The 27,408-nt window shown below is 38.5% G+C and overlaps 1 protein-coding gene and 1 long non-coding RNA gene across 2 annotated transcripts; one reads left to right on the top strand and one right to left on the bottom strand.

Annotated features, from left to right (window-relative positions):
- Positions 1-379: 379 nt before the first annotated feature.
- On the top strand, positions 380-19,228 carry LOC308656513 (guanylate-binding protein 1-like). Its single transcript, XM_081307689.1, has 11 exons — positions 380-551; positions 5,292-5,493; positions 7,770-7,897; positions 11,107-11,216; positions 11,496-11,692; positions 12,427-12,669; positions 13,605-13,885; positions 14,505-14,717; positions 15,468-15,570; positions 15,804-15,997; positions 17,038-19,228. The coding sequence occupies exons 2-11, from the start codon at positions 5,304-5,306 to the stop codon at positions 17,152-17,154; spliced, it is 1,776 nt and encodes a 591-aa protein (XP_081163815.1). The 5' UTR covers positions 380-551; positions 5,292-5,303; the 3' UTR covers positions 17,155-19,228.
- On the bottom strand, positions 11,206-27,166 carry LOC308656523. Its single transcript, XR_014023738.1, has 3 exons — positions 26,854-27,166; positions 23,847-23,928; positions 11,206-11,305 (listed from the first exon to the last, which is right to left on the bottom strand). It is a non-coding gene; the product is annotated as an uncharacterized lncRNA (long non-coding RNA).
- Positions 27,167-27,408: the final 242 nt, after the last annotated feature.

Raw genomic sequence — 27,408 nt, forward strand, 5'->3', positions numbered from 1 at the left:
TACCAGACCATTAAAACAAATACTGGGTGTTTGAGAGTATATAAACCATGCACCTTCTCTCACATACTGAAGCTCCAGAAGAGTAAACCAGCTCCACTGTGAGTGAGTCTCTTATTTTGGGAAATTAGACTTTAAAAATAAATGATGCTTCCTCATTCTAGGATGCTTAAACAGACTCCCAATCTTGGGAAACATTTTACTATATTCTACATCTAATAGACTTTTTTTTTTTTTTTAATAGCAAATGGTTTCTGTGATCTCTTCCAACAAAATGTTTGAAAGTTCCACTTGAGAAATCCTGTCACACCCATCCACCAACAGAACGCTGAAAATCCCTTTTAGGGTTGTTGATTCATTTCCTTAGACTGAGTACTTTCAGTTTCACATTACTGTAAATTCATGATAAAGGTTGTTGTTCTCTTCAGGGTTTGATCACTCAGGGAAATCCAGAAAGGCTCACGACGCTGGAGGATAAAATAAAAGCTCAGCCGTCCAGCAAGAAGCAGAGAAGTGAGAGAAGCCAGTCCACCCACACTGAGCAGGAAGAGCAGGTAAGAAGGCTTCCTTCCCTTCTCAGCTTCTGTCTCTGCAGCTCTGAGGCAGCTCTGCTCAGGGACAGGGACCTATAAGGATGGGGCAGGGATGGGAAGGGATTTATAAGAGTCAGTTTTCTTAAAAGCAACCTGTGATGGGACTGATGAAACCTGATGCTTCAACCTGACTGAGGGCATTATGCCCCTAAGTGCCACTAGTGGGCTTGTATTGCATTAGGCATCTTCAAACTGGAGCTGAACTGAAGGTTTGAAATGCACGGGGACCGCCTTCTCACCATGGACATTGCCATATTGACCAGAAACACAATTAAATTATCACCATCATTAGGGAGCCTGCTCAGTCCTGCTGCTGCTGCTGCTGCTGCTGCAGCACAGCTGAGAAATTGAAAGGGCTGCCTATGGGTTCTTTTCATGAGAAAGAAAGAAGAACAATGAGGTGCTGGGTAAATAGCCACCCACACTTAAAAAAAAAAGCCAAAATAACATACTTTCTTTCTTTTAATTTTTAAATTAAGGTATAGTTTAATTGGTGAGACTTAAAAGACCAGACACAAGGCATGAATGTCTTGATCTTCTCATCTTTTCACAATGTGTCCTGTCAGGGTCAAAGAGAGGGACACTGCCTATTTCCCACTTTTTTTAGAAGCCAATGGGAGAACAAACTCATCAGAGTGGTAACAGAATGTTATGGTCCCAGGGGATCAGGGTTTCTTGGGAAAACCTAGTTGCCTTGCCCCTTGGAGGATTTAGAAATATCCTTATATTCATAAAATTCTTAAAATTAAGCTATCCTTTCATTCCCGAGATGACCTTAGTTTTTTCTCAGTGAATGAATGAATGGTTGAGGGGTTTTATTCCCATAAAATCAGATATTCTCATTTGAATTTAATTGAGATTTGCTGTTGTGGAGAGAGGGTTGTATGTAGGTATGTGTATTCTTTTTTTTTTTTAATTTTATTTTATTTTTTATTTTATTTTTTTTTGCTTTTTTTAAATTTTTTTTATTGGTTGTTCACAACATTACAAACCTCTTGACATATCATATTTCATACATTAGATTGAAGTGGGTTATGAACCCCCAATTTTACCCCAAATGCAGATTGCAGAATCACGTTGGTTACACATCCACAATTTTACATAATGCCCTATTAGTATTTGTTGTATTCTGCTACCTTTCCTATCCCCTACTATCCCCCCTCCCCTCCCCTCCCATCTTCTCTCTCTACCCCATCTACTGTAATTCATTTCTCTCCTTGTTTATTTTCCCATTCCCCTCACAACCTCTTATATGTAATTTTGTATAGCAATGAGGGTCTCCCTTCATTTCCATGCAATTTCCCTTTTCTCTCCCTTTCCTTCCCATCTCATGTCTCTGTTTTATGTTACTCTTTTCTTCCTACTCTTCCTCCCTGCTCTGTTCATAGTTGCTCTCATTATATCAAAGAAGACATTTGGTATTTGTTTTTTAGGGATTGGCTAGCTTCACTAAGCATAATCTGTTCTAGTGCCATCCATTTCCCTGCTAATTCTATGATTTTGTCATTTTTTATTGCTGCATAGTACTCCATTGTGTATAGATGCCACATTTTTTTTATCCATTAATCTATTGAAGGGCATATGGGTTGGTTCCACAGTCTAGCTATTGTGAATTGTGCTGCTATGAACATCGATGTGGCAGTATCCCTGTAGCATGCTCTTTTAAGGTCTTTAGGGAATAGTCTGAGAAGGGCAATAGCAGGGTCAAATGGTGGTTCCATTCCCAGCTTTCCTAGGAATCTCCAAACTGCTTTCCAAATTGGCTGCACCAATTTGCAGTCCCACCAGCAATGTACAAGTGTACCCTTTTCTCCACATCCTCGCCAGCACTTGTTGTTGTTTGACTTCATAGTGGCTGCCAATCTTACTGGAGTGAGATGGTATCTTAGGGTGGTTTTGATTTGCATTTCTCTGACTGCTAGAGATGGTGAGCATTTTTTTCATGTACTTGTTGATTGATTGTATGTCCTCCTCTGAAAAGTGTCTGTTCAGGTCCTTGGCCCATTTGTTGATTGGGTTATTTGTTATCTTATTGTCTAACTTTTTGAGTTCTTTGTATACTCTGGATATTAGGGCTCTATCTGAAGTGTGAGGAGTAAAAATTTGTTCCCAGGATGTAGGCTCCCTATTTACCTCTCTTATTGTTTCTCTTGCTGAGAAAAAACTTTTTAGTTTAAGTAAGTCCCATTTGTTGATTCTTGTTATTAACTCTTGTGCTATGGGTTTCCTATTAAGGAATTTGGAGCCCGACCCCACAATATGTGGATCAGAGCCAACTTTTCTTCTATCAGACACAGAGTCTCTGATTTGATTTGATCCCTATTTCTGTCATTTCTTTTTGTTTTAATCTTTTTGTTTTGTTTTGTTTTGTGTGGAGAGGTGGGAGGGGGTGGTTGCCAGGGATTGAACCCAGGGGCACTCAACCACTGAGCCACATACCCAGCTTTGTATTTCTTTTAGAGCAGGCTCTCACTCAGTTGCTTAGGGCCTTACTAAGTTGCTGAGGCTGGCTTTGAACTCGTGATTCTCCTGCCTTAATCTCCCTAACCACTGGGATTATAGGTGTGCCCCACTGCTCCTGGCCAGATAAGTATTTGAGAATATTTGAATATGTGTTAAACTACTTTTAAAAATGTGTTTTCAGGGCTGGGGATATAGCTCAGTTGGTAGAGTGCTTGCCTCACATGCACAGGGCCCTGGGTTCAATACCCAGCAACATACACACACACACACACACACACACACACACATACACACACACACACACAAAATGCATTTGCAGATCATGATCAAATATTGGCATGATTTTTTCCAATTTCACATTTTTTGAGTGGGATGGATTTTAGTAGTAATATATGGTAATTGTGTGTAAATTTGTACACAATTGTGTAACTAAGTAAAAACTATGTATAAATTTCATATGCTTTGTCTTTTTAATAGTATTGTAATATATTTCTAGTGTCAGTGTTTATGGAGAAATAAATAGTATATTGTTGCAAATGCTTTACCATTTGCATGCCATAAATCAGGGTAAAACTTAGTAAGACTCTGTCTCAAAATAAAATAATTTTAAAAAGAAGCTGGGGATGTACTCAGCATGTTGAGACCCTGAGTTCAATCCATAGGACTACAATTATTTTCCTATTTTTCCTAGCAAAATCAAAGTGTTATGGTTTGGATCTGGAATAGTCATCAAAAGTTCATGTGTTAGGCAATGCAGCAATGTTCAGAGGTGAGAAGATTGGCTCATGATGGCTCTGAACTCATCCGTGTATTAATCCACTATGGATTAATAATATGAATGGACTACTGGGAAGTGGTATAAACTGTGGGCAGGTGGGGCATAGCTGGAGGAAGAAGGTAACTGGGAGTGTGGCCTTGGAGTGTATATCTGTCCCTGGGCGTGCTCTCTCTCTCCTTTCTGAGATGAGCAGCTTACTTCCACCACACCCTTCCATGATGGTGTTCTACCTCATCGCTCAGGATCAGAGCAATGAAGCTGACTGATTATGAACCAAAATAAACCTGTCCTTCTCTAGGCTGTGATTGTTCACTCATATCCTCACTAAGTTTAAGCTAATTTACTGTGAAACTCATAAAACTTAAGCTTCAGAGCACTGCTCTGCAAAAGTAGGTTATGTTGATTCCACTTCTAGAATATGAGTTCAGGATCCTCATTCTAGTAAAATAAACATAAGTGCTTGAAGTATGAGAAAGAAACGCATTTAAAAACATCTGGGAACCATCTAAGGGCATACGTCAAACAAAGAACACTTATCCATGAAGGTCTTCATTTGTTTTAAGATTAATGAATGAATAAGCCAATATTTAATTTCTTAAATCTAGTGGGGTTATCTTATTCTTTCATTTAATATCTAATGTAAACTTTTAAATAAGAATCCAAGGAAAATTTTCCACGATAAATTAAATTGAAGATTTTGGTTGTGTGAGCAGTTAAATATTGATGAGTCACTGTTACATCAACATTTTTTAAATGAACCACTTTGATAATTTTTTCATGACTTTCTAAAATTATACACTGTACTAGTTAATTTGCATTGTCAACTTGATTGGATTGAGAGATGTCAAAGGTTAAAAGGCTTCTGGGTATGTTAACCAAAGTGTGTCAAAGAATTATTGGCATGTGAGATAGCAAACTGAAGTAGAGACCCTGCCTAAGAGCCAGCAGCACCATCCAATAGGATGGTAGCTTGAATGGAATAAAAGTTTGAAGAGGAAGCAGCAGCAGATGCAAGCTCTATTCTTCTTGAAGGGGTTTTTTGATTGCTTTTGCAATCACCTGAGGTTCTTCACTCTTCCGAAGTGGATTTTGACAGAAGTTCTCCAGGGAGTTTCCAGAAACCTTTGGTCTCTGAGGAGGGCAGCAAAACTGATCCTTCTTGTTCTGAAGCTTCAGCCTCTTGGACTGCACAGCTACTGGTTCTCCCAGCTCTCCAGCCTGCAGATGGCCATTGTTGACTATCTAGCTTCTGGTTGTAAAAGCCCATTTAATAAATCCCCTATTTATAATCATACTTCCTGTTCATTCTGTTCCTAGAGAACCCTGACTAATACATACAAGTTTTCCCTCATCTACGTTGTTGATGCACATCACACTTTAGCTTATACTGGGGAATTTGTATCTGCCTTCTGAAAGCAAAAGACGAGAAATTGTAAAATATCCCACCTCTTCTCTTGCAGACACTCCAAAACATGGCCTCAGAGACCTACATGCCAGGTCCCATATGCCTCATTGAGAATGTTAAAGGCCAACTGATGATCAACCAGGAAGCCCTGAAGATCCTGTCGGCCATCACAGACCCTGTGGTGGTGGTGGCCATTGTGGGCCTCTATCGTACAGGCAAATCCTACTTGATGAACAAGCTGGCTGGGAAGCAAAAGGGTGAGTGCCACCAGCAAAGCTCTGCTGAGCCCTGTGTCCATCACACTGTGGGCATCCAGCATGGGGATGGAGAGGAGGAAGTTAGAGTCATAGAGGGACAGTGAAGCTAAACTTCCACTCACAGTTGGGCTTTTGGTCTTCAAGGTTCACCATGTGGTAAAATGTCTCAAATTCCCTTCCTGTTTAAGGTGCAGTAATTGTCTAGGCATGTCAATGTGTTTATCCAATCATCTGCAGATGAACACTTGGCCTGCTTCCACCTTTTCACCTTTAAAAATAATGCTGGTATGAAGATGGATGCAAAACTATGCTTTCATTTCTTCTGGGTATATGCCCAGAAGAAGAATTTCTGACTTATATGGCAATTCTGTTTAATTTCTTTGAGAATCACTGTACCAATTTCCATACTGCCTGCATCATCTTAAGTTCCCATCAGAAATTCATGAATGTTATAATTTTTCTACATCCTTGCCAACATTTATGATATTCTGTTTTGCTGTTGTTATTTGATAGCGGACATTTTAATGGGTGTGAAGCAGTATCTCATGGTTTCAATTTACAGTTCCCTAAATGACTAGGGATGTTGGGCATCTTTTCATTCACTATTGGCCGTTTGTATATCCACTTTGTAGAAATATCTGCTGAAATCCTTGTTCATTTTTTAATCTGGTTTGTCTTTCATTGTAAGGATTCTTTCTATATTCTGGATATCAACCCCTGACCAGATATACATCTAACATGTCTAACAAGAATTTTCCTCAGTTCCACGTGTTGCCTCCTCTGTTGATAGTATACTTAGATACCCAAAAATTTTTCATTTTTATTACGTCCCACTCATTTTTTCTTTTATGGTCTTTACGCTTGGTGTCATATCCAAGAAATTACTGCCCAATTCAATGAAATGAAGTTTTCCCCTAGGTTTTCTTTTATGGTTTTATAACTTGAACTCTAATGTTTAGGTCTTTCATCTATTTTGAGTTAATTTTTGTGGGATTGTAGGAACAGCGGAAAAGCTCCGCAAAGTCAACAGGCGAAAACAACAGTTTACCTGTCCAAGATTTTATCAGCGGGACTGTAACAGCCAGTCGCAGAAGAGAAGGGGGGGGGGAGAGAGAGAGAGAAAAGAGACAGGAGAGGGGGAAGAGAGAGAGAAGAGAGGAGAGGGGGAAGAGAGAGACAAGAGGAGAGGGGGGAGAGAGAGAGAGAAGAGAGGAGAGGGGGAAGAGAGAGAAGAGAGGAGAGGGGGAAGAGAGAGAAGAGAGGAGAGGTGGGAGAGAGAGAGAAGAGAGAGGAGAGGGGGAAAGAGAGAGAAGAGAGGAGAGGTGGGAGAGAGAGAGAAGAGAGAGGAGAGGGGGAAAGAGAGAGAGAGAGCAGTACAGGGTGTTGATATTTTTGGGCTCAACACAGGATGAGGAGCAGGGTGATGGGCTGTTACTTCTTCATTAGCCAAGTGTTTGTACCACTTCAGGGATTGGAGGTGCGCCATTCAAAGTTCGCGCCATTCACAGTGATTGGAGGTGATGTTTCAGTGCGTCATGGACCTGAGCTCTTGGAACAGAAGCGCTCCGTGTGCCATCTTTACCAACAGGGATAAGGAAACACCACAACTCCTCCTTTTTTTTTTTTTTTCCTTGCATGTGGATCTGCAGTCTTTCCATGTCATTTCTTGAAGAAACTATTGCTTCTTCATTGAGTGATTTTGGAAGTCTTATGAAAATCATTTGACCATACATGTGAGACTTAATTTCTAGACTCTCTATTCCATTCTGTGACTCTATATATTGGTCTTTAAGCCAGGAACACACTATTTTGATGACACAATTCTGTAGCAAGTATCAGATTTCAGATTCTTTGAAACCTCCAAATTTATACTTCCTTTTTAAAGTTTATTTCTGAGATTTCTTATTAAAATTAGGGTGTGTATTTTTACTTCTAAAAATTCATTGGAATCTTAATAAGAATTCATGGAATGTTTCCCTTTGGATAACAGTAACATCTCAAGGATAGCAAATGTTTCTATAGATGTGGATTTTCACATATTGCTTATCGTATGTGGGTAATTTCCTCATATTTTTAGTTTGTTCATTTTTTATTATTATAAATGTTACATTTTTATGTATTAGATATTCTAATTCCTATTTCTCTGACTATAAATAAGATCATTCAATATAGGCTGTGTTTTTTTCCCTCTCTCTTACACTTGGTTATGCTTTTATCACACTTTCCAGAACACACTATTAAAATTCTACCCATCTTATCTCCTCTGTGCTTGACAGGCTTCTCTCTGGGTGCCACAGTGCAGTCTCACACCAAAGGAATCTGGATGTGGTGTGTGCCTCATCCCAAGATGGCAGACCACACTCTAGTTCTGCTTGACACCGAGGGCCTGGGAGATGTAGAGAAGGTAAGGAGGGAGGATTCTACTTTGGATTAAGCCCCTGTCTCTGAATATTCTTTCTAGTATGTAGTTTTTCCTTAAATAAGAACTTGCATTATAATATGTCATTTCATTTTGCTTACATATCATGGGACTAGGCGTAGCAACCAGAGATGAGGAAAATATTCATAATACACAATCTTTTCAGAAAAGCAAGATAGTAGACAATATTCCAACTATTAACAACAGACTTTAAGCTCCTCAAGTTACCCCACATGCATAAAGGTAGCAAAAATAAAGTTAATGTCGTAGTCTTATCCTACAGAAAACTTTAGTTAAGAATTTTGTTTTTGAAGCCCCAAGACTTTGTGTTTAAATTAAATTCTGGCAGTATCTTAGTGGCTTTAAGCCAAATATCTTGATTCTTTTAGCCTTAGCTTTCTGATCTGTCAAATGGATGTAATAGTTCTATATTTGCCTCATATTATTGTTTTGAATATTATTGTTTGAATGTTCAGGGGTACGATAATTACTTGATAAAGTACCTAGAAGTATTATCTTATTTATGTTAGTTAGCTCTTCACTGCTGTGGGCAAAATATCTGACAAGAACAACTCAGAAACAGGTTTATTTTAGCTCATGGTTGGTGAGCTTCATTGCTCTAACTCTGAGAGATGAGACAGAACACCATGGTGAAAGGTGTGGTGGAAGCAAACTGCTCACTCCATAACAGTCAAAAAGGAGAGAGAGAGAAAGAGAGAGAGGGCACAGAGACAGATATACTCTCCAAGGCCACACTCCCAGTGACCTTCTTCTTCCAGCCATGCCCCACCTGCCCACAGTTTACACCACTTCCCAGTAGTCCATTCATATTATTAATCCATAGTGGATTAGACATGAATGAGATCAGAGCCATCATGAGCCAATCTTCTCACCTCTGAACATTGCTGCATTGCCTAACACATGAGCTTTTGATGAATATTCCAGATCCAAACCATAACACTTTGATGAGTCAATCTTGCTATGAAAAATAGGGAAAGAAAATTGCATTCACATGCTAGGCAAGCACTGAGTACATCCCCATCCCCCATTTAAACAAATTTTATTTTGAGAGAGTCTTGCTAAGTTTTACACCGATTATGCATGCATATGGTAAAGCATTTGCAACAATATACTATTTACTTCTCCATAAACACCGACACTAGAAATGTATTACAATACTACTAAAAAGAAAAAGCATATGAAATTTATACACAGTTTTTACTCAGTTACACAATTGTGTACAAATTTACCCACAATTACCATATGCTACTACTATAACCTATTCCACTCAAAAAAATGTGAAATTAGAAAAAAAAATCATGCCAAGATTTAATCATGATCTTCAAACACATTTTTTTTAAAGTTGCTTTACCCATACTCAAATATGCTCAAATGCATCATCTGGCCAGGCATAATACACATGCCTATGATCCCTGTGACTTGGAAGGCTGAGGCAGGAGTTCAAAGCCAGCCTCAGCAACTTAGTGAGGCTCTTAAGCAATGTAGTAGGACATTTTGTCAAAATAAAATACATATTTTAAAAAGGGCTGAGAATGTGGCACAGTGGTTAAGCACCCCTGGGTTCAATCCCTTGAACAAAAAAAAATTAATAATACATCATCTGTACTAAAATAGTGCAAAAAAAGCATTGGTATGCCCATCATGATTAGATAACTCATGCATATTAAATCTCTTTGATATAGTGGATATTAAACAAATTGTTTATTGTATTTTTTATGAAAGCACATTAAACCAAGTATAAAGAAACATATGCTCAAGATAAAATTCATTTCCTTTCAAAACTACTGGACAGTATTTTATTTTATTTTTTCTATCACAAATTCAAGATGGAATTAAAGATACTTTCCAATGAAATACTTGCCAGGCACAGAGACAGGATCAGATTACTTAAAAGATGACAATGTTACTTATATTTTGACAAGCTGTAACACCCCCCAAAAAATCATACTTTAATAGCATTCTTATTTAGAGGCTAAATATGAAACTTCATCACTCACAGTTAAATTCAGATAGAGTGTTTTGAATATTGGTAGCCTATTGGTAATATTTGAAACCTAATATAAGAAAACAAATAGTAGCAGACATAAATGAAGGATTTAAGCATTTTTTAAAATAACTTTATTGATTTATTTTTATGTGGTGCTGAGGATCGAACCCAGCACCTTGCACATGCTAGGCGAGTGCTCTACCGCTGAGCCACAACCCCAGCCCTCAGTCTCAACAGATCTTAAGAAATGAGATCACCATATTGGATGACACTTAAGAACAATAACTAGATAGAGGGAGATGTCTTTTTTAACCAATTTATTGAGTTATGATTTACTTTTCATCAAAAAAAAATCTGTCAAAATTAAAAGTCTCAAAAATTATCACAGTTTACATGGAAACATAACATTTACAGCTCTGAGTTGGTAATGCACTCTATGCTAGGTGTGTTAATATTGATATTTACTTTCTTTCCCTTAAGGTTACTGAGATTTAGTGCATTTTTTTGGCCTTCCTTTCATGCAGGAAGACATGAGTCTTTCTAAATCAAACACTTTTGGTTTTTACAATCTTTTTGCTGTTCTGGTGCAGCTGTTCATACTCATGCCAAGGGTGTGTTATGATCTCTTTAAAGTCCTACAGGCCTATGCTCAGGATCATTGTCATCATCATCATCCGTGGTGACAGGCACTGATTTAGAGAAAGCCTCATTTCCCAAAGATTGGCAAAATCCAATGTGTGAAGACAACACTAATTGTTCAGTCACTAGCTTCATTTTCTGTTCATCACTCACCAACAGAATCCTGACCATCAATTTCTACATCAGAAGATGAGGAAGTAATGTCCTCTGGCTTCCTTTTAGTGCTTGTTCTTAGGGAGTTTCTCCTGAGAAAGTTTTTCAACTGAAATTGTCTTTAAGCCCTTTGAATACCCACAACCTTGACTGTTTTGCAGCCATCTGCCAGTCAAAATAGGAGTGCCTAGGATAATCAGTGTAAAACAGAAGTACGAATCAAAAAAGTATTCAAAGTCCAAGTCCTATAGACACTCATTTCAGTTTGGATCTGAGTTCCTCTTTTAGGTCTTTAGTCTAATAAAACTCCGAGTGAGCATACTTTGACCACTGCTGATCTGAAAGCACCATAGAATAAAATATCCTCTTGGCAAAAATGTGTTCTGACCTCCAGGGCGACAACCAGAATGACTCCTGGATCTTTGCCCTGGCAATCCTCCTGAGCAGCACTTTTGTGTACAACAGCATGGGAACCATCAACCAGCAGGCCATGGACCAACTTCAGTATCCTTTTTGTGGTCCAAAACAGCACCAAAGTCAGAGGGGAAACCTCTATTAGTAAATCAGCTGCCTGAGCCAGAATCTTGATGAATCTAGCACACACACACAAAAAGAAAAACAAAACAAAAATAACAAGGACAGAGGAAAGGCTCATATATCTACTAAATAATTGCCATGTAGGTTAAGAAAAACAAAGTGGAAATGAAGGTTTTGGAATATGTGGAACTAGTGGGGGAGGGGAGCCCTGTTATTTTTGTCAGTTTTCCTTAATTAGCTCCTCAGCTATGTGACAGAGCTGACAAATCGAATCAGAGCCAAATCCTCACCTGAGGAGAATGAGATTGAGGATTCAGCTGAATTTGTGAGCTTCTTCCCAGACTTTGTGTGGACTCTGAGAGATTTCTCCCTAGACTTGGAAATAGATGGACAGCCCGTCTCAGCAGATGAGTATCTGGATGCTGCCCTGAAGCTAAAGCAAGGTAACAAGAACTTAGAATTGATAAATGGGGATGTCAGAACCCAAGACATTACTATTTTTTACTTTCATCTTTTTATTTTTTTGTTACCAGGGACTGAACCTAGGGGCACTTAACCACTGAGCCATGTCCCCAGTCCTTTTTATTTTTTATTTTTTTGTTTGAGACAGGGTCTCACAAGTTGCTGAGGGCCTTGCTAAGTTGCTGAGGCTGGCTTTGAATTTGTGATCCTCTTGCCTCAGCCTCCCAAATTACTGGGATTACAGGGATTCCTGGGAATTCATGCTTAATATCCAAATTAATAGATTTGACTTTAAGTTATATTCTCCCTGTTTTTTTTCTTTCACCTTTCCCTTTGCTATGATCCACTAAATTTGAGAATTTGTGCTTAGATTTTGTGATTCTAAATTTAACCCCAAAATATGGGTACAAAGGGTATATATTTGAAGAAAATAGATTAAAGCATAAGCAGTATGCCAGCTCAAATGTTGGAAAACTATGACCCAATACAATTTATGGCCAATGGAGCTACCAGATGTCTGTAAATGAATTTTATTCAAATAATTCTGTGTCCATTCATTTACATATTGTCTGTGGATGCTATCATGATACAGTAACTGAGTTCTTAAGACATCTAACTTATCTGAAAAGGTTGAAATATATACTCTTTTGCTTTTAAAATGATTTTTTTTTTGCAAATCCTTATGGTATGCAAATCCTTTTTTTTCTTATTCCAGGTACCAGTAAAAAAGACAAAAATTTTAATCTGCCCCGGCTCTGTATCCGGAAGTTCTTCCCAAAGAAGAAATGCTTTATTTTTGATAGGCCCACTCATAGAAAGAAGCTTGCCCAGCTAGAGACTCTGCATGATGATCAACTAGACAGTGAATTTGTGCAACAAGTTGCAGAATTCTGTTCTTATATATTCAACTATTCCAAGGTTAAAACTCTTTCAGGAGGCATCAAGGTCAATGGACCACGTGAGTACCCTTTTCAGTAATCCCACTAATTGTTAGGATCAGAGGAACATGAAATAACATCAACCTATTTCAGTTTTGAAAAATACTTAATTATCACTTTTGTTGCATTAAATTTTAGATGGTACCAAAATTTATAATAGATTTTGTTAACCAGACATCCTTGATAGGAAAAGGTAGGAATGGCCAAAACAAACAAACAAACAAACAAACAAAAAAAAAAATATATATATATGTATATATATATATATATGTGTGTGTGTGTGTGTGTGTGTGTGTGTGTGTGTATCTATATCTATATCTATATATATCCTAAAATTGCCCTAGTAAACTGGAGCTATAATCACCAATATAGTAGTCACTAGACAAGGATGGCTATTTAAATTTTAATGTAAATTAATTAAATGAAAGAAAATTTTAAAATTTGATCACAGAGCTCCATTTCAAGTGGTAATATCTATATGTGGCTAATGCCTGTTATATTAGCATATCCACGAAAGTTCTCTTGGACAGTACTGTTTATTCTAATACACCAAATGGAGCACTCTTTTTGATTGGGATAGCATCTCTTGTTCCATAATAACAATCATATACTTACTATGGTCAGGGCTAATGATGGACATAAGTGAAAGAGATATGGTTTCTGTTTTAATGGCATTTGGTGTTAAAAATGGATATGAGCTTTCAATGAGTGCCAGCCCATTTAGTCTAGGACCAGGATTCTCAACACATCACCTTGGGATCTTGCCAAAGAGGAAGGCCTAATTCAACAGATCTGGGGTAGGACTGAGATGCTTTATTTCAAGGAACTTCCAGGTGATACTGACGATGTGAAGAATGTGAGGCAAACAGGTGGTAACTGATATGCTCAGAATTACACAGAACAAATGTTTTCTTCATTCCACCAACCCATATCATCATTTGTTCTCTATATGTAGGCTTGGAGAGTCTGGTGCTGACCTATGTCAATGCCATCAGCAGTGGGGATCTGCCCTGCATGGAAAACGCAGTCCTGGCCTTGGCCCAGATAGAGAACTCAGCTGCTGTGCAGAAGGCCCTTGCCCACTATGACCAGAAGATGAAGCAGAACGTGCAGCTGCCCACAGAGACCCTGATGGAGCTGCTGGACCTGCACAGGGACTGTGAGAGAGAGGCCATTGAGGTCTTCATCAAACATTCCTTCAAAGATGTTGACCAACTATTTCAAAAGGAATTAGGGGTAATTTTTCTCTCAAATTTATATGGATTTGGGTTTTAGAAGGCAAATACTATGAGAGAATAAGATGGGTCTTCTTTTGAGAGAGGCAATTGTTACTAGATTTTAAAATGATGACAGCTGTCTGTTGATAATCATAATAAACAGGAGAAATGGTTTTATGACTATGTACTCAAAGCTTTGAGACCTTTTCTCTCTTATGAATAAGCTAATAATCTTCCCCTTAACTTAATTGCATGCAATAAATAATAATCAGGGCTTCTAATCAAATTACATGCCCACGGTTATTGCACTGGTTTGATATTCAAGATAGAAAAGCAAAAGGAATTTGAGTCTTACTTGTCTGCAACTGCACATTTTTTGAGCCACATTTTTTCCCCATGAAAAATCATTCAGTTCATTTTGAAAATGTGGCCTAAAGCCAGCAATCTCTGTTCTGAACCTCACCTCAAAGGAGAAAGAGCTTCAGTAGAAAATTGGGACCAGGAGGAAGAACCTGGTCCCGCTGAGGAACCTGTAAATTTATCTAGGGGTCTTAATTTTTTTTAAGAAATTCCAGAAGTTCTGAGTTTTAGCTAACAACTTTTTCCTGTTATTATTTCTTTCCATTTTTACATCAAAGACCCAACTAGAAACAAGACGGGACAACTTTCATGAACGGAATCTGAAAGCATCTTCAGATCGTTGCTCAGCTTTACTTCAGGACATTTTCAGCCCTCTAGAAGAGAATGTGAAGCAGGGAATTTATTCTAAACCAGGGGGCTATCGTCTCTTTATTCAGAAGATAGAAGAGCTGAAGAAAAAGTACTATTTGGAACCCAGGAAGGGGATACAGGTGACCCAGATATATCTGTGTATTATGGTAAACTACCAATGTGTCCTCTCAAACAGCAGTGTCATCAAGACGAACTGCACAGAGAGGTGCCTTTCTCTCTGCATGACGTTCACAGTTTCAATAACATGTACAAGGAGCCCATTATAACTAGACATGTCCTAAATATTCATCAAAGAAGAATGTGCCCACTAAAAACTGAGGTATAAATTATCAGATTAACCACCAAGTTGTTACTATCATAGATGGATATTTTGTGTTGCAAAATGCAATGATGGTCCCCTGAGCAAAACCAATAATTTATCAGTTTGTGCTTCAAACTGGCTTTAAAGAACAAGATTTCAAATAATGTCACCATCTGTCTCTCGGTCCCTTACTCTCTCCCATCCCCACACTGCCCTCCCTTTCTTCCTTCATCCCCATTTCTCTGATCAGCTTTCTCCATGAGGTCTCATTCTCCAGCAAGTTCACCCCATATAGGACCACAGCACCACTAACGCCAAATGAACAGCCCTCAGTCTAAAAGGATCGAGAGTCTCTTCTGCACAGTAAGGGACTCCTTAAAAGCCATTGTTTAGTGGGTGCTCTGACCAAACAGCCTGGAGCAAGTGCCCATTCCTGTGTCAGGGAATCTTGGCCACTAGTTATGCCAGAGCCAAGAGGATCAATTCCTAGAGGCAAAGGTGCGGGGGAGACAGACAGGAACAAATGTGTCATTTCCTACTGTTGACTCTGTGTTCTCTGGACTCTAAGGCTGAAGAGATTCTGCAGAAGTACTTGAAGTCCAAGGAGGACGTGACTGACACGATTCTACAGACAGACCAGACTCTCACAGAAAAGGAAAAGGAGATCGAGGGTGAGTAGTGAGTCAGGAGATGGGAAGGCTGAAAAGCTCCGAAAGGTTTATATCATTTGACTGAGAGACAAAGGATCTCTAAGCCGGAACAAGAAGAGCAAAGATGTGTCTTATTTTCCAAGTCACACTGGGTAGAGCGTATGCAGTCAGTGGCAACCGTAGCAAGGAAGTATAGAGGAAGGCCAGGCAGCAGTAACCCCGTTTACCTTTTTCTTCTCCCTTTTCTTCTGCAGTGGAGCGTGTGAAAGCTGAATCTGCAGAGGCTACAGCAAAAATGTTGGAAGAAATGCAAAGGAAGAATGAGCAGCTGATGGAACAGAAAGAGAAGAGTTATCAGGAACATGTGAAACAGCTGACTGAGAAGATGGAGAAGGACAGGGCCCAGATGCAGCAAGAGCAAGAGAGGATCATCGCTCTTAAACTTCAGGTATCAACAGTTGCACCACCTCTAGGTTTCTGTTTCTGTTTTTCTCTCCCTTCTTCCTGATCATAACTTTAGTGTGGCAGGTAGAACATGAAGTCTAAAAATAGACTTTGCCTGCTCTCTTCTGCTTTTCAATTCCTGTGTGCCTGCCTGACCTGTCCACTGCTTATGTCTGGTTTTTTTTTTTTTAAGTTTTTTTAATCTTTCAATGAATGGCCGTTGTTATCTGCTATAGAAAGCAAGAACTATATCCCTATTGCTTAGGAGAAAAACAGGCTCAGAAAGCATTAAATAATTGTTATCAAGTTATTACAAAAATAAAAAATATATGAGCTGTCTTCATTAATAGAGGAACCCACCATGGTTTTTTGTTTTGTTTTTCTGTCATACCTGTATGACTTGAGCTGTAGGAGAACCTTGATGAACACCAGAACTCCTTCACCCTCACACTAGTGTAATAGACTGACGCTCCTACCTGGTTTTTGTGTCCTGCTCCCAGTTTTTATTGTGTTGGAAGTTATGGTGGAAATTCAGTACTGTCAGGAGTCTTACCTATCTTTTGCCACCCCTGCTACCAAGCTGTGGAGGCTTAGATAAAATCTCCTAATCTAAGATTCAGATACTTTATCAGATTCTGAGAACACTTTATTTCTGTGTTATGTATAGACACATAATAATAAGTAGGTAGGTAGATGTATGAGTCTATAATACATGGGAAAGAATTGAAACCAAACATAACTAAGATTTTCCACAAAGGTTTTATACAATTAATAGGGAGAAATCAAGACTGGCAATTTGAGTTCATTGCCACATGAGGAGGTATGGCTGAAAATATTTGTTAGCTAAAAGAACACCCAGGAGAAGCAGTCGCAGAGCTCGGATGCCAAGAAAAAGTACCACAAAAATTAAGGGTAGAGAAAATGTTACTAGGAAATTAAATACTAAAAAAAAAAATGTAAAAATCAATTAATGTGCAAACTAGATAGAATACAGGGATTTACTTAGTGCTACAGTTTATTCAGTTTCCTTTTTTTTTTTTTTAGGAACAAGCCCGGTTACTAAAGGAGGGATTCCAAGAAGAGAGCAAACGACTTCATAATGAGATACAGAATCTTCAGAGGAGGATGGAAAGACCAAAGAGAAGATGTGTCATAAGCTAAAGACCTAAAGATTTACAGGCTTCCTGTTGTCACCCTTATGCAAGGAATGGCTGAAGCAATTTTAGATTCTGGACCAAGTGTCACTTCTTTGGATAATAATTATGTATTATGACATAGTTTTAAAATGTTTCGAAGACAATGATAATTAAAATCATTGTTCTTCTTCCTTAAAAGATTATAAATTATAAGAAATCTAGGGCAGAGGGGTTGGAGGGAAGGGAGGGGGCATGGGGTTAGAAATGATGGTGGAATGTGATGATCATTATCATCCAAAGTGCATGTATGAAGACACGAATTGGTGTGAATATACTTTGTATACAACCAGAGATATGAAAAATGGTGCTCTATATGGGTAATAAGAATTGTAATGCATTCCACTGTCATATATAAATAAAAAAGATTATGAATTATGTAATAAGGATGCATTTTACTTCTGTATCAATACAGGAGGTGTCACTGACATCACTCAAGAAAAGTTTGTTCAGTTGTTCAAGTTGCCCACCATTAGACAAATGGACACTGAGAAGAGCCTTAAGTAAAAAAATCTTGGCACATAGCTGAGCACCAAGTTATTCAAGTGTACAATGGAGCCCATGGCAGACACAATCATCCTAATTTCTTACTGAAGACAATAAATATTATACCAAGGATGACCAAATTATGATCAATAATGAGATTTCTGGGCACTTGACAATAGATGATCCTCACTGATGGATTCCAAGTTAAAATAAGCCACCTTACATAGAAATCCAGAATCTCTATATCATTTGTACAAGAAAGTGGAAGAAACCATTATCATGAGAAGGAGTTGAATTATAAACAAATGCAATAAACAAGAAAACTTTCCTTTCTGTCCCCAGTTCATGCAGATTATAACAGTTTAGAACTTTATACAGTTGACAATGTATTACATTATCAGCAACATTATAACAATGATGTACTGTGTACTTAGAGCAATGTAGAATTTGCAAAGGTGGGCTTTAAATAATGAAAAATAATGTGTTAGAAAACAGAACTAAACTAATGATTTGTTTATAATCCTAAAGCTTAAGCTAATCTTTTCTTAATTCAAGTCATCTTTGAAATTCCATTGATTTTCCCAAAGAGAAAAATGGAATGATTTTGAATCTTTTTAATCAATAAAACATTGTTCTTCTTACTTAGTATATGTAGACTTTTCTCCAATCTTAAATGTAACTACATTTCAGTAGTTATAGAAGTTTCTTAAAAGGATCAAGAATTATTATTTTTTTAAAGAGAGAGAGAATTTGTTTTTAATATTTATTTTTCAGTTTTCGGTGGACACAACATCTTTATTTTATGTGGTGCTGAGGATCAAACCCAGCATCCCCCCCTGTGCATGCCAGGCGGGCGCATTACCACTTGAGCCACATCCTCAGCCCAAGAATTATTTTTGAACTGGAAATAAGATGTGTTTTACTAGTCTTTTTATTAATTTTTCTCAGTTTTTCACCAGCAGTAAGGTTTTAGCCTTACTAACAATGGCTGGGTAACTTTTCTGAAAAAAAAAAAAAAGTAACTATTTATGGTTTTGCAAGTCACACATCTGTTTCAGCTTCTCAGCTCTGCCATTCTTGCAAATGTGGCAATAGATAATAAATGAATGAGCAGCTGTTCTCCAATAAACTTCTTTTCAAAACAGGTGGCACCCGTAAGCCATAGTTTCAGACCTCTATTTTACAGAAACATTGGTAAACTTTCTACTTACTTACCTTATGTTGTTTAGATTTCTAAGAATCATATAGATTAAGTTGTATATGTTAATATCTAGAAAAAATTATGTGGTATTTCAAGATATTACATGTTTAGAAAAAAGCAGGGAAGTGGCTAATACCATTAAATCCACATTAAAAAGGCTGCTTTTTCTAATTTCTTTGAGATCTTTCCCTGCCTTGAGTCCCACCCTCCATTAGTTGGCAAATTCTTTCTTTCACAGTTGAGCATGGAATGACAGGATTTCTTCACTTCATGGGCATCCAGGTAATATTTATAGCATAATAGGCAGAATATTTATGTAGATATTGTTTATGTTTTCTTTCCCAAAATGCATTAATATAAAGGAATAAATAAAAAAATTTTTTAGTTGAAAAAATTTCCTGGCAAAAAAGAGTAATTCTGTCTTCAAAACCCAGTAATGATTGCTTTATTAACCATGTAAGGTAGAAAAGTTGAAAGTTGGCAAGACTAAGTCACTTCCTACTTAGCTTGATAGCATCAAAGTCAAGATCAATTCTGAGTCATCTGATTCTTGATGTCATGCTTTTTCCATAGTATCACAAGGCATAAAATGTAGCTCTCTCCTTAGGAAGCATGTTGTTGTCACCAGTGTGCTGCCGTGCATTAAAGTCAACTTACTAAGATTCCCTAGATCCCCTGGTTTCTTAACCTTCCCCTCCAACCTTTTTTTTTTTTTTCTTCCAGTACTGGTGTTTGAACCCAGGGGCACTTTACTCCTGAGCTACATGCCCAGCGCTTTTATTTTTTTTATTTTGTGACAGGTTCTCACCAAATTGCTAGGGCTGGCCTCGAATTTGAAATCCTCCTATTTAGCTGGGATTAAAGGCATGGGACACTGTGCCCAGCTCCTTCCCTAACTTTCCTACACAGGTAGCACTCTGAGAGAGTCATCAGTAATCCCAAGAGAAGGACAATGCCAGGTTATACACTTGAAGTCTGCTAGCACTGCCCCAGACTGAGACCTCCATTTCCTGACCCTATGGTGTTCCTGTGGCAAAATATTTAAAGTTAAGAAAAGTATATCTTTTCTCATTTAAGTAATAGGTTGCTACTTTTCTTTCTGTATATTAGTGAAAGAAAATATGTACTACCCTGATCTAAGAGGATCGAGGGGGAGGAAACATTTCAAGTTCTGAGATCTTGACAAAGGCACAGAAAATCCTTCATTGGAACCTGTCTCACAAATGTCCAGACTTGAGAATCAACTAAGCTAAAGGAAGTATATCTACCAAAACATAAAAACACACATAATGATTTAAGAAACCCTACTGAATGTGTTGCATGCCTGTAATCCTAGCAATTTGGAAGATTAAGTGTTATGGTATGGATATAAGGTGTTCCCCAAAAGCTTACGTGTGAGACTATGCAAGAAGATTCAGAGGAGAAATGATTGGGTTGTGAGAGCTTTAACCCAATCAGTGAATTAATCTCCTGATAGCGATTAACTAAGTGGTAACTGAAGTGGTAGGGTGTGGCTGGAGGAGGTGGGAATTGGCAGCATGGCTTTGGTTATCTATTTGTATCTGGCAAGTGGAGACTTCGCTTTCTGCTTTCTGACTGTCATGGGAGCTGCTTCTTTCCACCACACTCTTCCCTGTGATGTTCAGCCTCAGTTGGAGCCCCCAAAGAATGGTACTGGACTTCTATGCACTGAGGCCTCTGAAACTGTGAGCCCTCAAAAAAAGTTTCCTCCTCTACAATCGTGCTGGTCTGATCTTTCACTCCCAGCAGTGAAAAAGCTGACTAAAACATTAAAGCAAGAGGATGCAAGTTCAAGGTCAGCCTCAGCAATTATTAGTAAGACTCATCTCAAAATAAAGCACCCCTGGGTTCAATCCCCAATACCAAAAGGAAAAAAAAAAAGAAATCCTTTTATTCTTGGATGCGTCGAATAAGCAGATTAAAAATTGACATTCTAACAACTCTATGTGCAGCATTTTGACAATTCAAATAAATGAAACAATTCTTCAAAAAGCATCTAGTACTAAGACCAACTCAAGATAAAACAGATAACATGAATTACCCTATAACTTCTCAAGAAATTGGATTCATAGTTTTAAAAAAATCTGAAAAATAATTTTCCAGATCCTGATGGCTTCTCTTACTGGCAAGATTTACTAAACATTTAAAGAAATAATTTCTATACAACTTTCTTTCAGAAAATACAAGAGGAGGGAACATTTCCCAGTTCTTCTATGAGGACAGCATTATCCTAGTATCAAAATCAGACAAATAAAAAATCTACAGACCAAAATCCCTCAGGATTATAGATGCAAAACTCCTCAACAAAATTGTTGGCAAATCACGCTGGGCATGGTGGTACATGCCTGTAATCCCAGCTGCTGGGGAGGTTGAGACAGGAGGATCTTAAGTTCAAGGCCAGCCTCAGCAATTTAGCAAGGCCCTAAGCAATTCAGCGAGATCCTGTCTTCAAATGAAATATAAAAAAGGGCTGGAGATGTGTCTCAGTGGTTAAACATCCCTGGGTTTAATCCCTGGTTAACCCCTCCAACCCCCCAAAAATTTTGGCAAATCAAATCCAGCAGCATACAAAAATAATATAGTTCAGTTGAGTGGGATCTTGCTGATATCTTGCTGAATATCACTCAATATCTTGCTGAATGAATTTAACAAAATCATACTATATGCATCTATAAATATACCACAGCGAATTCCACCTTTATGTATATGCAGAGAGCACCAATCAAAAACAAATAAATCAGTAAAAGGAAGATTTTTAGTGGAGTATAGAAAGGAGAATAGGGGGATGGAGGAGGAAGGAAAGGTGAGAGGAATGGGGATTGATATAAAGTACACAATTCCGTGAGTATATGATTTTGTCAAAATGAATCCAAACTACTTTATATAACTATAATGCTCTAATTTTTCTTTTAAAGTGGCATTTATCCCAAATGCAAGGCTGGTTCAAAAATTAATATAATTCATCATACTATAAAAGCCTAAGAAGAAGAAAAAGTATTTTAAAACCACACAATTATATAAATAACTGTTGGGAGCTACAGGTGCCATTAAGTCCTGATGCACCGGGTTCTGAACAATTATTGCCTTCAGTCTGGCATGGTAGTGCCAGATTCCAGCAACTTCGGTGTTACCCCAGCTTGGATAACAAGGCGTGGCTCCAGGAATAGGTGTTATCCGCTGGGGTTGAGTTACACTCACCTGTTCCCTTGTACTCCTACCTCTTTGCCCTTTTGGGGATAGAATGTTCCATGGAGCTCCCCTCATGTGTCCCCTATATAAGAATAAATAATTCCAGTGGCCAGCTCTCTTTCCACAGACCCTTAAGGTCGGAGAGCCATCATGGATTTTGAAAAGGTACGTCTGTGTGTTTGCATGCTTTCTTTGTTATTTTCTTAAGTTATTGGAACAGTCAGATTTTGTAAACCCAGCGTTAGGTCACCAGCTAGGATAGATGGCGATAAATAACCACATGAAAGCCTGAGAACGTATGACGCCATTTATAATAAGAAATTCAGTATGTAGTAGTCAAAGTAAACTTCTTTAAGCTGAAAAAAAAGGCATCTACAAAAAAAAAAAAAAACCTACAGCTAATATCATATTTGATGAGCAACTGAATGTTTGCCCCTCAGATCCAGGAACACTAGGAGGTCTTGTGAAGAATCCAGCTCAAGACCCTCTTTCTAGAGTTAGCCTTGATAAAGGCATGTGTCTCGCATTGCTTAAGTTCCAGTGGGCAATTAAATATTAAATAAACCTGATGTGTGTCAGGCTTTTTTACAAATAGAAAGAGGAAAAAATATAGCCCAGAATGAAGAATGTAAAACACTGTGCCTGTCAAGCCCACACGTATCCCACTTTCTCCATCCTTTGGGACATCTTTCATAGAAAGGAAGGCATAGAAGACAGGTGTAGGTATTCTGACCGTGGAAATGTACAGGGTGAAGTGTTCCTCTGGTGAGCAAACTCCCAGGGGGTGAGGGAGTGAGGGAGGCGGGGTAACTAGCACTCTGTTTCCTACACTTGGAATGCTTGGCAGTTTCTCCTTGAAGCTAGTAAGATAACTAATATAGGCACAGTATCTAGTTGCTATGGTACTGTCCTTGGAGAAGAGGCTCTGTGCCTTATCAGCCTAGGCTTTGATCTCAGATAGTCAACACCTGGGATTAAAGGAATACTAAATAATAATGTAGTCATGGCACTAATGGCCTAATGTAACTTTTTGATATAAATAAACACGGCTGCTTGGAGGGGCCATTCTTTTCCTGTCTCTGCATATTGTCTCTGCATCTTCTTTAATTTTCCACAGACAGGCAAACTCTCCTGTTTTTAATTATAGAAATCTTTTTCCTGTATTAATTCCAATATTGTCCCCCTAGGAAGTTGAATAGGATTTTAAAAATTCACACAAAAATACCCCAAACAAACACAAAACCAGTAATTGCTTAGGCTTAGGGATCCATTCATTCAAGAGACTTGGTTGAATATCTACATGGTACTCTGTCAAGGACTGTGAAACACAGTTGTGGTCCCCCTCATAAGGAGCTAACAGTCTAGTGGTGAGTATAGATTTTAAACTAATAAATACAGAACATTAAATACCCAAGAAATTGGGGTAAGAGGATAGCTCTGATCTAGGAAGGGCTACATCACACTGCATCATTACAACTCCTTAATGTGTCTCAACCATATTTCTGTTTATCAGTTAGAAGAAAAGGAATACAAATCGGAGGGGAGAGAGAGAATATGAGAGAGAACCTACCAACTCCATCCAAATACAACTTTAATAATATGTCATTCACTCAACATCCCTGCCTGGTTGAGTACATCACGTACATGAAAGAAATTAAGAAAGCAATGAGTTCCATCTACTGGCTAGCCTTTTCTTTTTTTTAAATCTTTCTTTGCAAAATCTACCACTTCTTTATATTACCCATGAGTTTGTTCATACTTACTCCAGATCTCCCCCAGCAGACTACAAGTCCCAGTAGGCAGGGAGGGTGTTTTGTTTTGTTTTAATCACAACTTCAACATAGTCTAAAAAGACACCAGGCACATAGTAAACACTTCATACAAATAAATGCTTCTTAACTAATGAACATCTCATATACACGGTTATATAATCCCAAATCCATTCCTAATGCTTATTTCCAAAAGTTTGCCACTTGATTATAAAACATCATATTGAGTATTTCAGCAAGTTGATAATAACTTATATTTTCTTTTCCTCTCTCTCTACTCCCCAGAAAACTTTCATCATTATCCCCTCTTTGAGGACCTAAAGAAGCTGGTGTTGGGGGCTGGGGATGTGGCTCAAGCGGTAGTGCGCTTGCCTGGCATGCCTGCGCCCGGTTGCGATCCTCAGCACCACATACAAACAAAGATGTTGTGTCCACCGAAAACTAAAAAATAAATACTAAAAGAATTCTATCTCTCTCTCTTAAAAAAAAAAAAAAAAAGCTGGTGCTGACTTATACTCCTGACACTGCTTTAGGGATCTACCTGGCATGAAGCATGTAGCAATAATTTTGTTCCTTCAGTAATGCCGAAAGGACACTGCTCACTATGACAAATTGAGGGAGCAAAAGGGAAGTCCCCATAGAAACTCTCCAGGAGTTTCTGTAGTTTGCAAACCTACAGAAACCTGTGAGAGAGACCTGAGAGCTGAGAGCTCCATTATGAATGTGGACCAGGAAATCCAGAAGCAGTCATACTGAGAAAGAAACCAGGTACTGGGCTGGGGATGTGGCTCAGGCGGTAGCACTCTCGCCTGGCGTGCGTGCGGCCCGGGTTCGATCTCAGCACCACATACCAACAAAGATGTTGTGTCCGCGGAGAACTAAAAAATAAATAAATATTAAAAATTCTCTCTCTCTCTCTCTCTCTCTCTCTCTCTCTCTCTTTAAAAAAAAAAAAAAGAAAAGAAAAGAAACCAGGTACTTTCCTTAGAAGAACAATTGTACCAGGTTCTAACCCCACAATGCTCACCTTTGTGTTGACATTTTCTGACACTATTAGCCAGAAGCTCTACACCTAGAGTTTTTGCCAAGGACACTTTTTACAATTATAGTTTACATATAGGGCCCATATTTTGAATGCCATTTTCCTACCAAACTGTTTTTCCCTTTTAAAAAATTGTTCTAAGACTACAAACTTACTGATTGGTTCAAATAACAAATGCTAATCATTAAGTTGCTATAAATCTACCCTAACATATATGTGGATAAACAAACAGATACTAAATAGACCTTACTTACCCTGACCAGAATTTCTTTTTTTTTTTTTTAATATATATATTTTTAGTTGTAGTTGGACACAATACCTTTATTTTGTTATTCTTATTTTTATGTGGTGTTGAGGATCGAACCCAGGGCCTCACACATGCTAGATGAGTGCTCTACCGCTGAGCCACAACCCCAGCCCCCCTGACCAGAATTTCTATGGGGAAATCTACTGAAGTTTTGAAACATTTAAACTAATGTTTATATGGCTTATTATTTCCTGGCTATATAAAAGCTTTAATTTAATATTCTAATACACACACAAATACTTTCACTTAAATTACATAAGGTGAAAATCAAATATAATTTTTTAGTGGTACATAACATTTAGATATTCAAATGCAAAAATAAAAATTAACTTTGACAAAAGAACTCACAACTTAAACTAAAATTAAACCAATATAAATTTAAACATAATTCTTTAGGGAATGTTTTACTTAGCTTTTTAGTCACTGGGGCCAAAAAGATCTGAGAGGAACAATTAGAGGAATAAAAGTTTATTGTGGGTCTCCTGGTTTCAGAGGTCTCAGTTCATAGACCGCCTGAGATGAGGTGGAACACCATGGCCCAAGTGTGTGGAGGAGGAAAACAGTTGGGGACATGGCACCAGGAAGTAGAGACTTCACAAAAATACATCCCCCAAAGGCAAGTCACCAATGACCTACCTCCTCCTGCCATTCCCTGCTTGCCTATTGCTACTGCCCAGTTAATCCTTATGCAGATCAATTCACCAACTGGGTTAAAGGGATCACAACCCAAACATTTTACCTCTAAACCTTCTTGCATTGTCTCATCGGTGAACTTTTGGTGGACACCTAATATTTAAACCATACCAGGGATGAAAGGTGGAAACTGCTTTAGCTTGCCTAGGCTGACCTGGAACTTGCCATCCTTCTACTTCAGCCGCCAAAGTCCCTGGGATTCCAGGCATGTGCCAAAAAACTTACTAAAAGCAGTTTTAACTGTCTTTAGACAGTTTAACAGACAGCCTGTTTTAACTGTCTTTCTAGAATGGGTCTCTCTTAGCCCTATTCTAGGGTTATGAGGTAAAGGAAAAGGTAGGTTTGCCTGCCTCATTCTTTGAGGCAGAAGTCACAGATAACCCTTGAGAAGCATTCCCAGATAATAAGGTTTGCTAAAATCTTTTATTTTGTTCTCAAGGGAACTGAACAACCTAATGTTGTTGGGCACTTGTCACGGTGTTTCTGGTGAAATAGAGCGATCTCAACAGAATACCAATATCGGATAAAGTCATTCTGTGATTAGGATAAAGTGACAACAAGCGAGATCATTTTTATAATCTTACCTAAACAGAAAAAAAAATCATTGTGCCATCTACAGGACATTCCTTCCAACAAAGATTATTGTCGCTCTTTCCTCTAGGCCTAAATAACAATGCTGATGCTACCCCCTCTATCATCTAGACTTCTTACAATTGAAGAGAAAGATAGCCAGGGCGTTGTGACACATGCCTGGCTGAAGCAGAAGGATGGCAAATTCCAGGTCAGCCCAGGCAACTTCGTGAGACCCTATTTCAAAATGAAAAATATAAAAGTCTGGGGATATTGCTCAGTGGTAGAGCACCCCGATCTTCAATCCCCAGTACTGAAAGAAAAATAAATATATGCATATACATGAAAGAAAAATCTAAACATGCACTTGAAACTTGACAGAAACTCACCTTTCGCTAGCATTGCCCACCCCAAAGAAGTGACCCATGACGTCCTTTCCTTTTTTCCTAGTCCATTTTCGTTCTTAATTTTTTCAAGAGTCGTATATCTGCCTCCTTAAGTATCATGTCCTTCTTTATTCTCAGTTATTTGATGAAACTCATTTTATTGTTCAAAAAAGGTAAAGTTCCTGGTACCTCATCCCATCGAGATGACAAACACCTCTACATCTCCAACCCTTTTTCTCACGTTCTTCAGGCTCGTTTTTCTCTCGGCACTTTCCAAACCTAAATCCACTCTTGTGACCAAGCTGTGGGGGCAGGAGCCAACCCTCCTTCTAAACCAGCCTTTGTCTTACAGCCCTGCGCAATTGGTCCTGGTCTGTAGCCCTCCCTCATCAGTCAACCATATCCAATCCGAGCACTGGGCCTTTGGCATTCCTTACCCAATCTTCACGCGTACCCCAGTCCACGCCCCCACCCCCGCCCCCTAACTCGGGTGCCTTGCCTTGTGGCCCCATTCCGGAGCCGGGCGGATCTCGCAGCCAATCAGTACCTTCAGTCCAG

The sequence above is a fragment of the Spermophilus citellus genome (assembly GCF_964194105.1).
Source record: "Spermophilus citellus genome assembly, chromosome: 9".
Classification (NCBI taxonomy): Eukaryota; Metazoa; Chordata; class Mammalia; order Rodentia; family Sciuridae; genus Spermophilus; species Spermophilus citellus.